The sequence below is a fragment of the Mucor velutinosus genome (genome assembly GCF_035048745.1).
Source record: "Mucor velutinosus strain NIH1002 chromosome Unknown tig00000041, whole genome shotgun sequence".
In the NCBI taxonomy this organism is placed as follows: domain Eukaryota; kingdom Fungi; phylum Mucoromycota; class Mucoromycetes; order Mucorales; family Mucoraceae; genus Mucor; species Mucor velutinosus.
Genome location: NW_027041905.1, coordinates 3,156,127 through 3,171,274, shown reverse-complemented (window position 1 = coordinate 3,171,274; position 15,148 = coordinate 3,156,127). Strand labels below are relative to the sequence as shown.

Below are 15,148 nucleotides of genomic sequence, written 5' to 3'. Positions count from 1 at the left end.
GGCAATCAGATTTCATATCCGTCAAGCCAACCAAAAGCCATAAAGATGAGATAGGATCCTTTTTTTCACTATAAAAATGGGGTTTCCTGATATCCCTTGAATTCCTTTTTTTTTTTTTACTCTTTCAAATCTCTTTGACTTCATTTTCCGATTTATCTACTATGGCATCAATCGTTTTAGGCAGTAGAGATGATCGCTCTCCATCTACTACCGAGAAAGATCATCCCTCCTTGACAAGAGATCTTTCAGATACCGAAAAATTATCCATCGCTTCTAATGAGGCTTACATTACACCCCCTGATGGAGGCAGAGGATGGTTAGTCGTAGTCGCCTGTTTTATGGTATGACATTCAGAGACAAAATGAATGGATTTGTATGACATTCTGACATTTAATTCGATTTGAATCAAATTTTTACATTAGGGCTTGTTCTCCATGTAAGTTGATTGCGAGTATTGATGGACAGACGATCTCGATTGACTGACTGACAGTATTTGCATAGCTTTGGTTACAATTACAGTTGGGGTGTGTTTTTGAATTACTACAAGACCAATGTCTATGTGGGTCAAATGAGTACTCTTTCTTGGGTGGGCTCCATTTGCGTAGCCTTGTTTTTCATTACAGGTCCCTTCAATCAGCTGCTCATTGAAAAGATGGGCTTCAAGTACATGCTGGCTACGGGAACTGTCTTGTGCTCTGCTGCCTTGATCTTGGCTAGTTTTGCTACTCAAGTTTGGCACATCTTTTTGACTCAGGGTGTCATGTTTGGCCTGGGTGCTTCGTTTGTCAGTTTGCCATGTATCGGCGCCCCACAACAATGGTTTTCAGAAAGAAGAGGTTTGGCCATTGGGTTAGCTATGTCTGGTTCAGGTATTGGCGGTCTTTGTGTAGCTAATATCAGCATGGCTGCTATTGAGCATGTTGGCTACCGCTGGGCTCTCCGTATTGATGGTATTCTGGTCTTTGTGCTCTTGTCATTTGCCACTTGCTTTGTGCGTCCGTTTGGAGATGTCAAAAAGACAGGTGGTGGACGCAAGATCTTCAACTGGTACCTGTTCAAGAACCCCATGTTCACCGTTATGTTCATGCATGGTTTGATCACTACATTTGGCTACATGACACCTTTCTTTTTGCTTCCTTCTCACGCCAATGCGCTGGGGTTGGATCCCTGGGTAGGCGCTAACCTCTCTGCCATCATGTCTGCCGTCAATGCGGTTGCGAGAGTGTTTACAGGCTATATGGGCGACAGGCTAGGTCGCTTCAACAGTCTGTTCATCTGTACCTTTTTGTGTGGTGTCATGTGTCTTGTGATTTGGATCAATGTTCACAACGAAGCAACTCTCTGGGTCTTTGCCATTTTGTATGGCTTCTTTGGTGGCGGCTACATTGCTCTATTCCCCACAGTTCAGCCTCAAATTGTGGGTCTGGAGCACATTGGTCCTGCTATTGGTCTGCTCTATACAACCAACATCTTTGGTTATATGTTTGGTACGCCCATTGCCTCTGTATTGATCAATCTGTCAAAACCTGCTAACTACGTCAATGGTGCTATTTGGGCGGGTTGTACTATCATTGTTGGTTCACTTTTCGCAGGCTGGGTCCGTGTGATGAAAGGTGGATGGACATTAGCCAAAATTTAAAACATTTTATTCGCATTCTTATATTGTATTTTTCATTCTAATTTTTCAACATGTCATACCATTTCTTATCACTTATTAAGTACAATAAACTACCTCTTTCAAGCGGTACAGTACAGGTCAAAATGCGGCGATGCCTCTTTACATGATATGGCTGCAACAATGTGTAAGATAAAAGGTGGTTTATCAATCTTCACTATATATATACTGAAAAACTATGTTAAAAAAAAATAGACATTCTTTCAAATAAAATTCTAAATAATTGAGAGCTGGACGAAGGTGAATAAAAACCACAGGAGAAGCTGACAATGGGGAGGGGATTTGGGAGGGAAGGGGGGTTTACCGTAGCGAAGCAAAAAAGGTGCAAAACCGTAGTATTCAAGCAGCAAATTCGGGTTTTCATTTCCATTGTTAATAAGCTTACCAGCAACATAACGCATCAAAATCTGCATGAATTAGCTTTACCAAAATCAATATGCCTCCAATTCGAATTAAAAACTGTCCAAGCTACAGAACTGTCTTTCTAGTAAATTGCAGCTACCAAAGATGTAATTTATGCCGTGTAAATAAACTATAATATAAAGCAATGCAACATAACCAAATTGGACAGCTTTTAAGCCTTCATATCTTGACATGTAGGCATTTCTGAGCCACTGGAATAAAGCCGAACAATTGTACTTGAGTAGTAGTAACGTCCTGACACCTTGGCTCAACTTTTTGGGCCTAAAAAAAACATGGCCAAAAATCGACCAAAAAGCATGAGGGGTACCTCATGGCTTTCTTCGAAAATCAAACGATCGCATTTTTCACCTTGAAAATGAACACCTTTACTATGGTATATATCAAATCAAAATGTTTCTCTCGATCCAAAGCAACCTCTGAAACCACTCTTATGAGACTTTCATATGTAAAATATGTTTATTTTCGCTAAAAACCTCATTTCATATTTTATTAGACTGCTCAATAAGTTCAGTCAAAACATTTATTACAATTAGCACCATTGGAAGCGCCTCGAAAAGTACTTCAAGAATGTGTTAGGAAATTTTTTTTTGTAGTTAATATTTTATTTTATTCAAATATTATTTTTTGAGGGACACATCGCGGAGTGGTGGACCTCGAACAACGAACTGACTATCTAATAAACGATTATGTGTTGGTCGGAAGCAGTTTGTCAATAAGACAAACTGTCCTGGAAGGAAAGCGCTCAATTGAGGCAGCGGAGAGGGGTGAAGGATTTTGGCTACCGTGGAGCCAGTATAGATTCCACATCTGCCAGAAAATGGTAGAAATGACGGCAATATACTTGGATCGATCTTTGATAAAGTGAGGGAGATGCAAATAACGCACTGTGCCATAGATGATTTCAGATGTCAGAGGAAAGTTGGAGTAGTACTGAGACAGGACGGTTTGCCATAGTTGCCATTTGACAGGACAGTCGACAATAAAATGCCTCAATGTATCAATGCCTTGGGCACAAAAGGGACAGATGGGGGTTTCCACAGAGCCAATGGTGCGCAGATAGGTCTTATGTGGGATGCATCGCGACAGTGCCCGATAAAGAACCGTTCTGGCAGCAGGGTGGGCAGGGGAGGACCACAGTGCTTTGACCATGACATTGGTAAACCGATGTTCTGATGGGACCAGCTGTTGTTGCTGTTGGCGATATGTGCTGGGGTGATACAGCTTCCACTTATCGGTGATGCCCAGAGTACCAAAGAAGTCAAAGTTTGTCCAGTCCAAGCTGGAGTGGGAGGGGGGGTGCAGGATGTGGGGCCAGACACCAGGAACCAGATGAACTGTTTTGAGTACTAGGATTTCTTGGTACAGGGAGGCACAAAGATGCCGGTAGACAGGATATTCAGACGCAACACGGAGACGTAACCGTTGTTGATGGCTATCGAAGAGCAGGAACTTGTTGGCGGGGAACTTGGGGTGACGTTTGAGCCAGTGATCATCGTTAAGCCCAGTGAGGAGTTTGTGCAGAGGCAATCGCATGATGGTCTGTAGTGGAATGACCTCAACCTGGCGAAGGTCAGGGAACTCGAAGTAATCATACGATGCGAAGATGGAATGCCAAATGGAAAGATCCTTATGTAGCAGAGAGGACTTGCGGCATTCAGCATCGAGGAAAGCCATGTAGGGGAAGTCTGAGGACCCTGGGAGCAGTGACAGATGTGAGATCAAGAAAGGTAGCAGGAAAGACGGATACTTCTGCGGTTCGACGAGATAATTGAGCCAGCGTTTTTGGAGTATATGCTGTTGGAGAGAAGGGTCGAGAACGGCAAGACCACCCCTAGATTTAGGCAGGAAGATGAGATCCTTGCGTATTAACGGCCGCTTCTTTTTCCAGACAAACTGGTAGACACACGACTTGACCTTCTCTAAGAACCTTTTGGTCGGCCTGAGCATTCGAAGGCTGTACCATATTTTGGATAGAATCAGACTGTTGACAATGGTAACGCGACCCATGATAGACAATTGGCGTTGACTGTAGATGGCACATTGAGTTTGAACAGAGTTGAGCAGCATTTCTTCCGTTTGGGCCCGTTGCGCTTGGTTGTATGCAAAATACAGACCCAAGTACCGAAAAGCCGCAGTGGAGCCTTGGTGGTGGTAGGTGTGAACGTTGATTTCTTCGAAGGCCCTCACCCATGCCAGCGACCGACGACCAGACAGCGAAAAGGCCTCCGATTTGTCTTCGTTGAACTTGGCATTGGACACGGCGGCATAGTTGGCCATATGTTGCTGGAGACGATACAGATCTAATTCATCGCGAAGGAGGACACAGACATCATCCGCGTACGCAAGGCATTTGATCGCCGGAATGTGTTAGGAAACGTAGGGTGATCATCACAATTTACATAGTCGAATATCATAAAATAGAAGAAAGAAGTCGAAAAAGAACGAAATCTGTCCAATCTTGAGCAGAAAAAAAACAACTGAGTCTGAATCAATTTTGGCGGCGGCGGCTTGCTGCTGCTGACCTGAATGCCTTTCTGTTGATGACAATCATGATTGCGATGCTGATTAAATAGTATCATGGAAGTGAAAAGACAATTGCTTGGCTCAGATACCTTTTTAGGGAGTTTTGTCTCATAAAGGTGTCTTTTGCAATGACAATATCACAAAAAAGTCGCTGTAGATCTTACACAAACTCTGTCTTCACTTATGACCAGCTTCATGTCGCCATCTTATCAAGAGCATCAGCAGCAGCGAAAGGGGCAACAGCTCTACCATCAGAAAATGGAGATTGTGGTGTACAAATTCTACATAAAACTTGACTTTTCTTTCACAGCGTCTCAATAATAGGCTTCGTATGATATCAGTGTAAGCAAAAAGTGTACCGAGGGAGATACTTCCTCTCCTCCTCCTGGCTCTAATATAACTTTTCTTTTACTAACTAATAATTGGCTGTTTAAAATATACTTGATATACCAAAATGTTATAATATCTGATTTAAAATGTCTTTGGTGAGAGCCCACAGGGCGACGCCGAAATCGAGCATAGCGTGATAGATCGGCTAATATCCAATATATAGTATCATAGAAACCAAAAATCATTATCTTCAGTATTGCTGAAACCCTGTTTTCTCAGACTGTGATGATCGAGTAAAAGTAGGGCTTATCTAATACACAACAAATGCGAATATAAGTGTATCATTGTGATACATAAATATCAATCGTGCTTCCCCAGAAGCGATAACCATTAAGCTTTGTTTTTTGACCTGGCACACTCTTCTTCACGCCCTCTCTTCGAGCCTTCTTATTAGATGCCGGCTTACTTATTTCAAGGAAAGGTTTAAGATCGGCAGCCAAGTCTCTTTTATGCAGAATAGTAGCAGCAGGCTACTCCAATTGCTTGTCTAAATCAAAGGCAAGGTTAACACTAGAAGCAGTAAGATAACAATTCGTTCTTTTACTCTAAAAGAGAGTGGCTTAAGCATTGGCAAGAAGGGCATCGAAAAAGAAAAGACGGATGTAAAAGCTTGCTTGCACGTCAAAATAAGGTTAAGACGAAGAAGAACGATGAAGAAGAATCCGCGCCTTATATATACCGAAATAACATTTAGTCTGCAATGCATGTAGCTTGAAAATCTGTTGTTCTGTTTATCACGTAGAAGACCTCCAAAAGCAATTTATAGTCATGGATCTGACTCTTTATAAATGCTTCATGTCTGTATCAATGAATGCAATTCGTATGTGAGCATAAGCCTCGCTTATATTACCTCTAACTACTCGACAGTATGCAAAACGCAGCAAAAATTGGGTGAATTTGAGTATGTATTTCTCGTGCTAAACGCCGTTTTAGACCGCCAGAATTGCAACAAACAATTGCTTTCAACTAGCACTAACTTGCTGACACCTTTGCTCAACTTTATCGAAACCAAAAAAAAACATCGATAAAAATCATCCAAAAAGCATGAAGGGTACCTCATGCTTTTCAATGAAAATCAAACGATCGCGTTTTTTACCCCAGAAATGAAGACTTTTGCTATGGCGTATATTAAACCAAAATGCTTCCCTTGAACCAAAGTAACCGCTGAAACATTGTTTGAGGGATCTTTATATACAGAATCTCGACATTTTGGGCAAAAACCTTATCTCATATTTTCTGTTATTACTCAATAAGCTTGTTAATAACACGTCTCATAATTAATACCATTGGATACGCCTTGAAAAGTACTCCAGGAAAGCGTAAGGGTATTGGGATGATCACCACCATTTATATAGTCGATTCTGTCAAAATAAGTCGAACAATGTCCAAAAAGATCCAAAATCAACGAATCGGGCAGGAACATGGCAATCGAAGATTTAATCAATTTTGGCTGCGAAATGCCTCCGGTGGTGAACGTAATCAATAAAATGGGAAGTGCGACTTGAAGAGTACTACTATAGCTTAGGTGTCTATGTATTTGTTAGATTCGATAGCTGCTAATGACTACTGACCAACCGAAGACTAGACAATCATCCTCATTCCATATAAAAGATGCTGTGGTCCACACACAAAAACACTGCAAACGTAGTAAGCATCAACGTCATGTCTTGCTCAAAGGATTTAGGTATATTAGAGCCCTGTTGCATACTAACTTCAGACCACTTTGGTAATGCGCTTCACATGTGTCCAGTCACTACAAAAGGTATGCTGATAATATCAGAGCAAAACAAATTTTAATGGTATTGGATGAGCTTTTCTGATTTCTATCCACAACTTTGTATTAAGAACAGCCAAGGATACAATATAACAATCTGGTATTCTGCCATACAACTGCCAGCCAAATCAATGGCATAATTTTCACAATGTATCCAGTGTCAATGAGCATAGCGAATTCAATACGACACCTGCTCTCAAGGACAGGCAGCCGTAGCATTCTTCGAAAGTGGAAGGAAGAGATCTTTGCATTTGATATGAATTGCAGGAATTGAACAAGAACTCAAGTTGGCTATTGACACAAAATTCATTCGTATTACCTTTCTGGACACTGCACAAGGCGTTATATTCGCTCGAGAAGTTCAAGGACCAACATTTGGCTCATCGGAAGAGTGTAGTAGATTGCATAGCTTTAAATATTTATAGTCATCTATCCATAGCGAGAAAAAATATGAGTATTTATGTACAGCTTATCACAAACAGATACGCTTACCTCTAATACCATTGCTCGCGTGCAAAAAGCTCAAGAAAATGCTAGATATGCAATTTGGTGGTGTAGATCTCGTAGACTCCAATCTGCCACAATGCTCTTCTTTTGCGATATATATATATATATATATGTGTGTGTGTGTGTGTGTGTGTGTTTTTGCTATGGAGATTTTCATCTTCTTCAGCGTAAATGCAGTAAGTAGCATTTGTGGTGCCTGCATGTATGAAGCAGAGTGCATATACTACTGCAGACTCAAAGTTCTTGAATGGTTTATCCGAAAACAGGATGGCGACTTTCAAACGCGTCGCAAAAAAAACAAATTGAAATTCCAGAAACTGAATTTCGCATTTTTGTTCTTTCCTACCCATCTTTTTCTAATTGACTTTATTGCCATGAATGGCTCAATTCAAAACAACAGACTTAAAAAAGAAATAAGTAGGTCTGATAGCATTACGGCTCTGTGCAAACCATTGATCAATCGTTTTTTTTTTACGCAGTGGACTTAGATAGGGATCCACCTCCAGGTATTACTTGCTATCCCAAAGATGACAATATAACCAAACTGGAAGCCTGTAAGTCTATGAAACTACGATTGAATTGATAGCAAATTACTCATAGCCAGACATCAAAGACATCAAGGGCCCACCAGACACACCCTATGCAAAAGGCCTGTTCAAACTGGACGTGCTAATGCCAAACAATTACCCGTTTGATCCACCTCAAATTCGCTTTGTTACTCGTATATACCACCCTAACATCGATGACGCTGGCCGCATCTGTGCAGATATTTTGAAAAAGGGCGAAAAAGGCAGATGGAACCCTGCATTGAACCTGAGAACAACATTATTACTGCTAGCGCAATTATTAGCTGAACCCAACCCAGACGACCCACTCGATGCTCAAATCGCCAAGGAATATCAAATAGACAAACCCACATTCGATCAAAAAGCCCTAGAGTATACTCTCAAGTTTGCGAATGAGGAAGCTGTCATGTCAGAGAATCAGGATCAGGTAAGAGGGAAAATGGGCTTTTTGAAGGATCAGCTCTGACAGAGTGTCATGCTCGCATAGGAAGGAAATGCCAAATCTGAAGAAAATGTGGAATTGAAAAGCGAGTGTATGGAGAGCAGAGAGGAGGAGGAGGAGAAGCAAGTAGCAACAGAGACAAAGCATAAACTGTCATTATCACTGTCAAAAAAGAAGAACAATACAGGATCATCTCAATCGTCCACACAACGTTCATCTCAGTCTACTCAATCCAGCCTTGCTAGTGCTAGCTCACTCAGTCGAAAGAAAAAGCAATCAAGCCCAGAAAATACTGCACCATCTCAAATGCATAAATCTACCACCTCATTCAAAGTACGTGAATCATCCCTGTCCGTTCATACGCCTGATTCAACTGTACCACCCATATCGCAAGTGTCCATTACGAACAAAACCGAATCACCCGAGACATCTGTAGCCCAGATCAAGGAACCTAAAACAACGAAAAAGGCAAATGTGGATAGCGAAGACAAGGACAAAGTAGAAGAGCAGCAGACAGAGCGTGAGTGTTTAGTAAAGAAACCAGAGGACAGTGTCATTATGAGAAAAGCAAAGGCAAAAGATATCAAGGTAGAGAGTAGCTATATCGCATCAGGCAAAGCCAAAGCAACAAAGTCTGTACCATTAAATGAGCAGAAACCGATCAAAGAAGCACACGTGAATGTGCCAAAGCAAACATTGACAAATGATACCCAACAGCAACAGCAGAATATGAAAAAGAGACATGGCAGTGACATTATTGTTCTCTCAGATGATGAGGATGGCAGAGGCGTGGTGCATAGTTTGCGATTATCCAAAAAATTGAAACGAAGCACACTTTCACTGAGCAGGCAACGTAGATAGAAGCACGATCAATCCGAATCATTGATTCGTGTAACAGTTTTAGCACGCATTTGTATAAAATTCACCGTAATAGCACATAGAGTACACTAGAATAAACAACATGTTTAAACAGTAAGCATGTCAGGGCAGCGTTTGTGGGGTAAAAAACACCCACCCGAGAGTCTACTGAGTCAGCAAAAACAGTATTCCAGTCACTATAATTCCCAGGCTTCATACTATTTGTATACCAAATGCTGCTGGCAAGGTACATCTTTCTTGGGTCTCTTCTTCTTCATACTTTTTTTTTATACTAAAAATATATACCATGGCATCTTCTATTCCTTTGCTTGAGACGCTTGCCATTACTCTTTCAGGCACCGGCGTTGCTGAACTGGCATTCAACAGACCCACAAGATACAATGCATTGTCACCCTTGGCCTACAGAGTAAATGTCAAGCACGGACAGCCTTTATAGCATACTAACATGCCTGTCATTTAGGACTGGCTTGCTGCTATTCAATGGGCAGCGACGTGTGATGCTGTCAAAGTTGTTGTCTTGACTGGCCGTGGCAAATACTACACATCAGGTCAAGAATTGCAAGAACCCGACAACAGCCCCGAAGGCAAAGAATTTGTCAAGAAGAGAAGAGCAGTTACCAAGTAAGAAATACAAGCGCTGATCCATTGAATGGCCTGCTTACATGTGTATACTAGGACTTTGGTTGATGAATTGATCAATTTCCCCAAGCTTCTGATTGCTGGTGTCAATGGTACAGATTGAATATAGAAAATAGAAGTTTATTCAAAGCTAAATCAACAGAATAGGACCCGCAATTGGGTTTGGTGTCACCACTCTTGCATTATGCGATGTTGTTTATTCTGTTCCTGAAGCCACTTTTAATACCCCATTCATGAAATTAGCTTTCTGCGCTGAAGGATGTTCCTCTCTGTTGTTCCCTAGAATCATGGGCGTTTCCAAAGCAAATGAGATGCTGGTAAGTGTCCTATACACAGCCTATCTTCATGATAGCTCACATTAACGCAAACCACTAGCTGCTGGGACGCACATTCACTGCTCCTGAACTCGTTGAATGCGGTTTCATCAGTCGCCTTTTACCACTGGAAGGCTTCCACAAGCAAGTGCTTGCATTCGCTGAAGAAGCTGCTAAATTCTCTGCTGATGCTCTTGCTGTTACCAAGAAGTTGATTCGTGATGTTGATCGTCAAGAATTGCTCAAGGTGAATGAGGTAGAGATGATTAAATTGACTGAGCGTATGAAGGCACAAGACTCTCAAGATGCCATCAATGCATTCGTTGAGCAAGCCAAGAGAAAGAAGGCAGCTAAGCTTGCAAAGCAAGGCAAGAGCAGCAGACTATAATCCTTTTATCAACGAACCTTGTAACTATATAATGTAGCAATAAACTTTGATTTGTGATGAAGATTTACAGAGGCACTAGTTGTAGTCATATAATGTTTCAAAGTATAATGTTGCAATATATAGGCACAGACAACTTTTACTCAGTTCTGCCTACTCTTTTGATTCTATATAGAGCTTTTACTGCTATAAATCAACTGCGCACTCATGCCAAGCATCTCTTTCTAGCAAAACGATTCATCAAGGACGAATCCAAACACACTATATACAGTGCAAAGACAAAATATAATATGTATAAAGCTTCAATGTCAAGAGACCCAGAGTATTCTAGTCCTGATGTCCAAACTCCTGCAAGTCTGTATTCCATAGTTCAGGTATACAACCGATATATGGGTGCCTAGATCACTCAAGTCTACAGCCATATTTCAACCTTTGGTTCTCAAATAGTCATTTATCAATCGCACGAATAGGATCTATGTAAGCGTTACTGTTTGAGAAAAAAAAACATCGGAATGCACCATTCCATTGCTACCGCCAGACATCGTCTCGAGATCAAAGGGTGTCCAGTAACAAGCATCAAGTGTAATCGACATTTAGTCTGACGGAATGAAATCTAATGATAATACAACCTTTTAAAAGATCAACGCATGGCTCAAGCTAGACCTGAGCGTCGAAAAAGAATTTTTTCCTGGTTGATGACAGTCAGAGATTATCTAGTTTCTATTGGATATGTTGCCATTAGCCTTTAGCTACAACAAACAAAATTTCTAAACACAACGCACTCCACTCTAGACCCTCCATTGTTTTTCGTTTTTCTTTTCTTTTTCTCTTTCTTTTTTTTTTTCCTTCTTGTTAAATCATATTTATTCTAGACATCAAGCATGGATTCTCAACCATCATGTAAATATACAGCTATAACGAGATGAGCCAAATCACTAACATTTCCCATGTAGCATCCGGTGTAGATATCAAAAACAAGAACGGCAATCTTACTGCCCCTACACCCCAAAACACACCCATCAACCCTGCTCCTATTACTTCTAGCTACCGTCCCTCTATTCCCGCCATTTCAGAAGACATGGAGACCATCACAACTCAAGGTAATTGATCAGTAAAAATTTTTCGTAAGGGAGATTATTGAAACGCGAGGATTAGGCGCAGCTGACAATGGTGCTTCTGCTTCAGCCATCGCTGGTGCTTTCACCGGCAACCCTGCCCTCTTGAGCATGCTTCAAGGTAAATTAGGCACTTTGGTCGGTCGTCCCTCTGGCTACATTGATCAATTACCTGCATCTGTGAAGCGTCGTCTCAATGGTCTCAAGTATCTTCAATCCAAACATGCTGAACTTGAAAACAAGTTTCAAGAGGAAGTGTTGGCCTTAGAAAAGAAATACCTTCAATTGTATCAACCCTTGTACGATCAACGTGCTCAAGTGGTCAGCGGTACCTATGAGCCTACAGACGAAGAAGTGGCTTTAGGCGAAAAGGTCGATGAAGAAGAAGAAAGCGACGAAGAAGAGGACAAAAATGCACAAGATGATGAGGACAAGGACGAGAAAGACACACAATCATCAGACGCACAAGTCAAGGGTATTCCTGAATTCTGGCTCACTCTCTTGAAGAACCACCCCCAAATCGTTGAAACCATTACCGAAGAGGATGAAGGTGCTTTGAAACATTTGATTGATGTTCGCATGTCTTATATGGAACAACCTGGCTTCAAACTTGATTTCGAGTTCTCTGAAAACGACTACTTTACCAACAAGGTGCTCACAAAGACTTATTACTACCAAGACCATGCTTATGGTGGTGATTTCGTGTATGACCATGCCGAGGGTTGCGCCATCGATTGGAAGGAAGGTAAAGATTTGACCGTTACTATCGAAACAAAAAAGCAACGCCACAAGGGCACCAACAAGACCCGTGTTGTCAAGCGTACCGTTCCATCAAATTCCTTCTTTTACTTCTTCAGTCCACCCGCCATTCCTGACGAGGAAGAAGAAATCGATGAAGAGGAGGCTGAGGGTTTAGACGCCAAGCTTGAAGCTGATTATGAGATGGGTGAAGAGTTCAAGGATAAGATCATTCCTCATGCTGTTGACTACTTTACTGGCAAAGCACTTCAATATGGAGACTACGATGACGAGGAAGATTTTGATGTAAGTTGCATTTGTGTCCATGGCCTCATGATCTGTATATTCATGCGTTCTTGTATAGGACGAATACTATGAGGATGAAGACGATGATGAGGATGACGATGACGAAGAAGATGATGAGGACGATGACGATGATGATTCCGCCGTAAGTTGAATGTTGGCAACCTTTTGAATGTGTGCTAATTCTAATCATAGCCTGCCAAGGGTGAGAATGCTCCTGAATGCAAGCAATCTTAAACTGTTCATTATCTACGACCATCTTTATACTTTTAATCCAACATTACAATAAAATGCAATCATTAATCTAACCAGACGTTTTCGAATAGCACTAGAATGCATTGGAATATAGGTTGTACTAGCATCTTTTAACATGAAATGTTATCTCAACTTGGAGATCTATCTAAAGTGAAGGATATCTCAAATGGACCATCAGATATTGCATACGGAATACTTCATCAGCTCAATTTAAAGACAGAGCGATCTGTTTCTAGTGTATCGTAACTAAATGGGAAACATCACATGGTTTATACGAATACAAGATCACACGCATTATTAAAAATACAAGTTATTCATGTAGAGTGTATACATGTAATTAGATGATAGTAGGGGTTTTACAGATCATGTTGTAGATGAACGATGGTGGAGATCTAAGCTGACTTGGGCTGTCTGTTTCGGCTGTGAAGACCGCGTTTACCTAACGACAAATGAACGATGAACAACACAATAGTGATTACATGAGCATACCAATACACGCTGTTATGAGCCTGCACACCTCTGGAGAATGTGAGTAAATCAAAGCCGACCATAGCATAGGTGAGACAGGTTGTAGCTGTCATCCAGGCAAGTGCCTTCCAACAGTAAAATAGATATCGGTTTTGATCTATCAAGGGCTTGACAAAGGGAAAGTAGAATCTGGCTCGCAGAATACGCTCGACAAAGATGAATGCAAACTCCAAGAAGAAGGTTTCAAAATAGCCAAAGTGGAAGCCATGCCAGATGGCGAGGAACACCAGAGCGCCGAGCTGCGATAGATCCTTGTTTCCTAGAAAGCGAAGTCGCTTGAATACGTACTGTTTGACCCACAAATTTGTATTGATGTTGAATGTTGGAACCAAATGCTCGACAGAGGTCATCAATTCAAATTCTAGAGGTTTGGAATTAGCGAGACCCGAAAAACTGGGTTCACCTGTCTTGTCGTTTCCTTGGTATGTGATGCCAAAATACGTGCTAGCACCTAGTCCCAATGTATTTCATCAGTGGATCATATAACCACATACCGCCTTGTGCTTACCCTCTGTCAGTAACCACACACCAACGTATTTAACATATACCATTTTTCCGCACAACCAATAGTTGACATTGCGCTGCAGCAATGATTGAGCAGCATACTCTTTGGTGAGTATATAGGAAGTGGGATAGTATGCACCCAGTGTCTGCAGCACAATAATGTAGGCAATACCGATGGATACACAGCGCAGAACATAAGTAAGCTGAGCCTTTTCCACATGCTCTATGTTGCTGATATTCACGCCATTGTAGGGCCCAGACAAGAATCGACTATACAGTGAGAACGAGAATTGTGGTCCGATCAAGAAAGCAGATGGAAAATAGCAATATCCTAAAAACTCGTGCCATTTTGGCAAGTGTTGCAAAGGCGAATCAAACGCAAATGAATGAGGTCCGGTTAATCCTTGCTTGCCCTCACTGATAATAGCGCCGTCCAAGAAGTCCATACTGAATCCCATCAAACGCAAGCATAGCACACATTGAGATGTGGTCCAATTGATATCATATCCATCAGAGGCAGTATAGTAATAGCCTAGCAAAAGGTAAATCAGGTTGAATATCCAGACGGCGGCCGTGCCAGCACGACGGTTGTGGAATTGGTCGCCCAGATAGCATACATAGTAACTGATGGTGATGGTGACCAGTGAATGTATAATGTGGAAGCCAGCAAAGAAGAAGGCGAGCGCAAACCCGGTGCCTAGAATGTAGATGTTTCGAGTGGATCGGCTGGCATTGGGATGTCTTGTAACGTATAATTGATGGTATTTGTAGCCAATAGGATATGCAATCATCAGCGTCAGAAAGAGACGAATGCTAGACTCTGGGACGCCTATCAGCCATGAGATAGGCTCTGTGATGATACTGTACATTGTTCAAGGGGATGACAAGATGAAAGAAAGAGGGGAGCCATTTGAAATATGAGAAACATTTATACCTGAATGAAATGTGGCATGTCTCACATCTTTTAGCCGTGGATCTTGCAATGTATAGCACATTCAATTGTGATCTATTCGATAAACAGCCTCATCAGCTCGTTGAATACCGTTCTTGTTTGATCTGATAGTGTAACAATGCTTCGCATCGCTTTGATTTCATCAGAAGGATCCAATGTAACATTGATGACGTCCACGGACAACTCAAACTTGAAGCATTTAAGGTCCTCTAAACAACTCTCGACTCCAACGAAAA

At 41.5% G+C, this 15,148-nt stretch overlaps 5 protein-coding genes across 5 annotated transcripts; 3 read left to right on the top strand and 2 right to left on the bottom strand.

Moving 5' to 3' along the window:
- Positions 1-161: 161 nt before the first annotated feature.
- ATC70_001233 (uncharacterized protein) lies at positions 162-1,639 on the top strand (the record flags this gene model as incomplete). The annotated part of the gene is made up of 3 exons (XM_064820631.1): positions 162-341; positions 423-436; positions 502-1,639. 3 exons carry the CDS (start codon positions 162-164, stop codon positions 1,637-1,639), a joined length of 1,332 nt encoding a protein of 443 aa, XP_064684551.1.
- Positions 1,640-2,782: 1,143 nt separating this feature from the next.
- cdc4 (myosin II light chain) lies at positions 2,783-4,375 on the bottom strand (the record flags this gene model as incomplete). Its single annotated transcript, XM_064820630.1, has 1 exon — positions 2,783-4,375. The coding sequence occupies one exon, from the start codon at positions 4,373-4,375 to the stop codon at positions 2,783-2,785; it is 1,593 nt and encodes a 530-aa protein (XP_064684550.1).
- Positions 4,376-7,666: 3,291 nt separating this feature from the next.
- On the top strand, positions 7,667-9,161 carry ATC70_001231 (GOLD domain-containing protein; the record flags this gene model as incomplete). The annotated part of the gene is made up of 4 exons (XM_064820629.1): positions 7,667-7,709; positions 7,781-7,846; positions 7,906-8,285; positions 8,346-9,161. 4 exons carry the CDS (start codon positions 7,667-7,669, stop codon positions 9,159-9,161), a joined length of 1,305 nt encoding a protein of 434 aa, XP_064684549.1.
- A 304-nt stretch (positions 9,162-9,465) lies between these two features.
- Positions 9,466-10,520, top strand: ATC70_001230 (uncharacterized protein; the record flags this gene model as incomplete). The annotated part of the gene is made up of 5 exons (XM_064820628.1): positions 9,466-9,585; positions 9,640-9,800; positions 9,855-9,910; positions 9,966-10,135; positions 10,194-10,520. The coding sequence occupies 5 exons, from the start codon at positions 9,466-9,468 to the stop codon at positions 10,518-10,520; spliced, it is 834 nt and encodes a 277-aa protein (XP_064684548.1).
- A 2,800-nt stretch (positions 10,521-13,320) lies between these two features.
- Positions 13,321-14,829, bottom strand: SWI6_2 (transcriptional regulator swi6; the record flags this gene model as incomplete). Its single annotated transcript, XM_064820627.1, has 2 exons — positions 13,321-13,907; positions 13,965-14,829. The coding sequence occupies 2 exons, from the start codon at positions 14,827-14,829 to the stop codon at positions 13,321-13,323; spliced, it is 1,452 nt and encodes a 483-aa protein (XP_064684547.1).
- Positions 14,830-15,148: the final 319 nt, after the last annotated feature.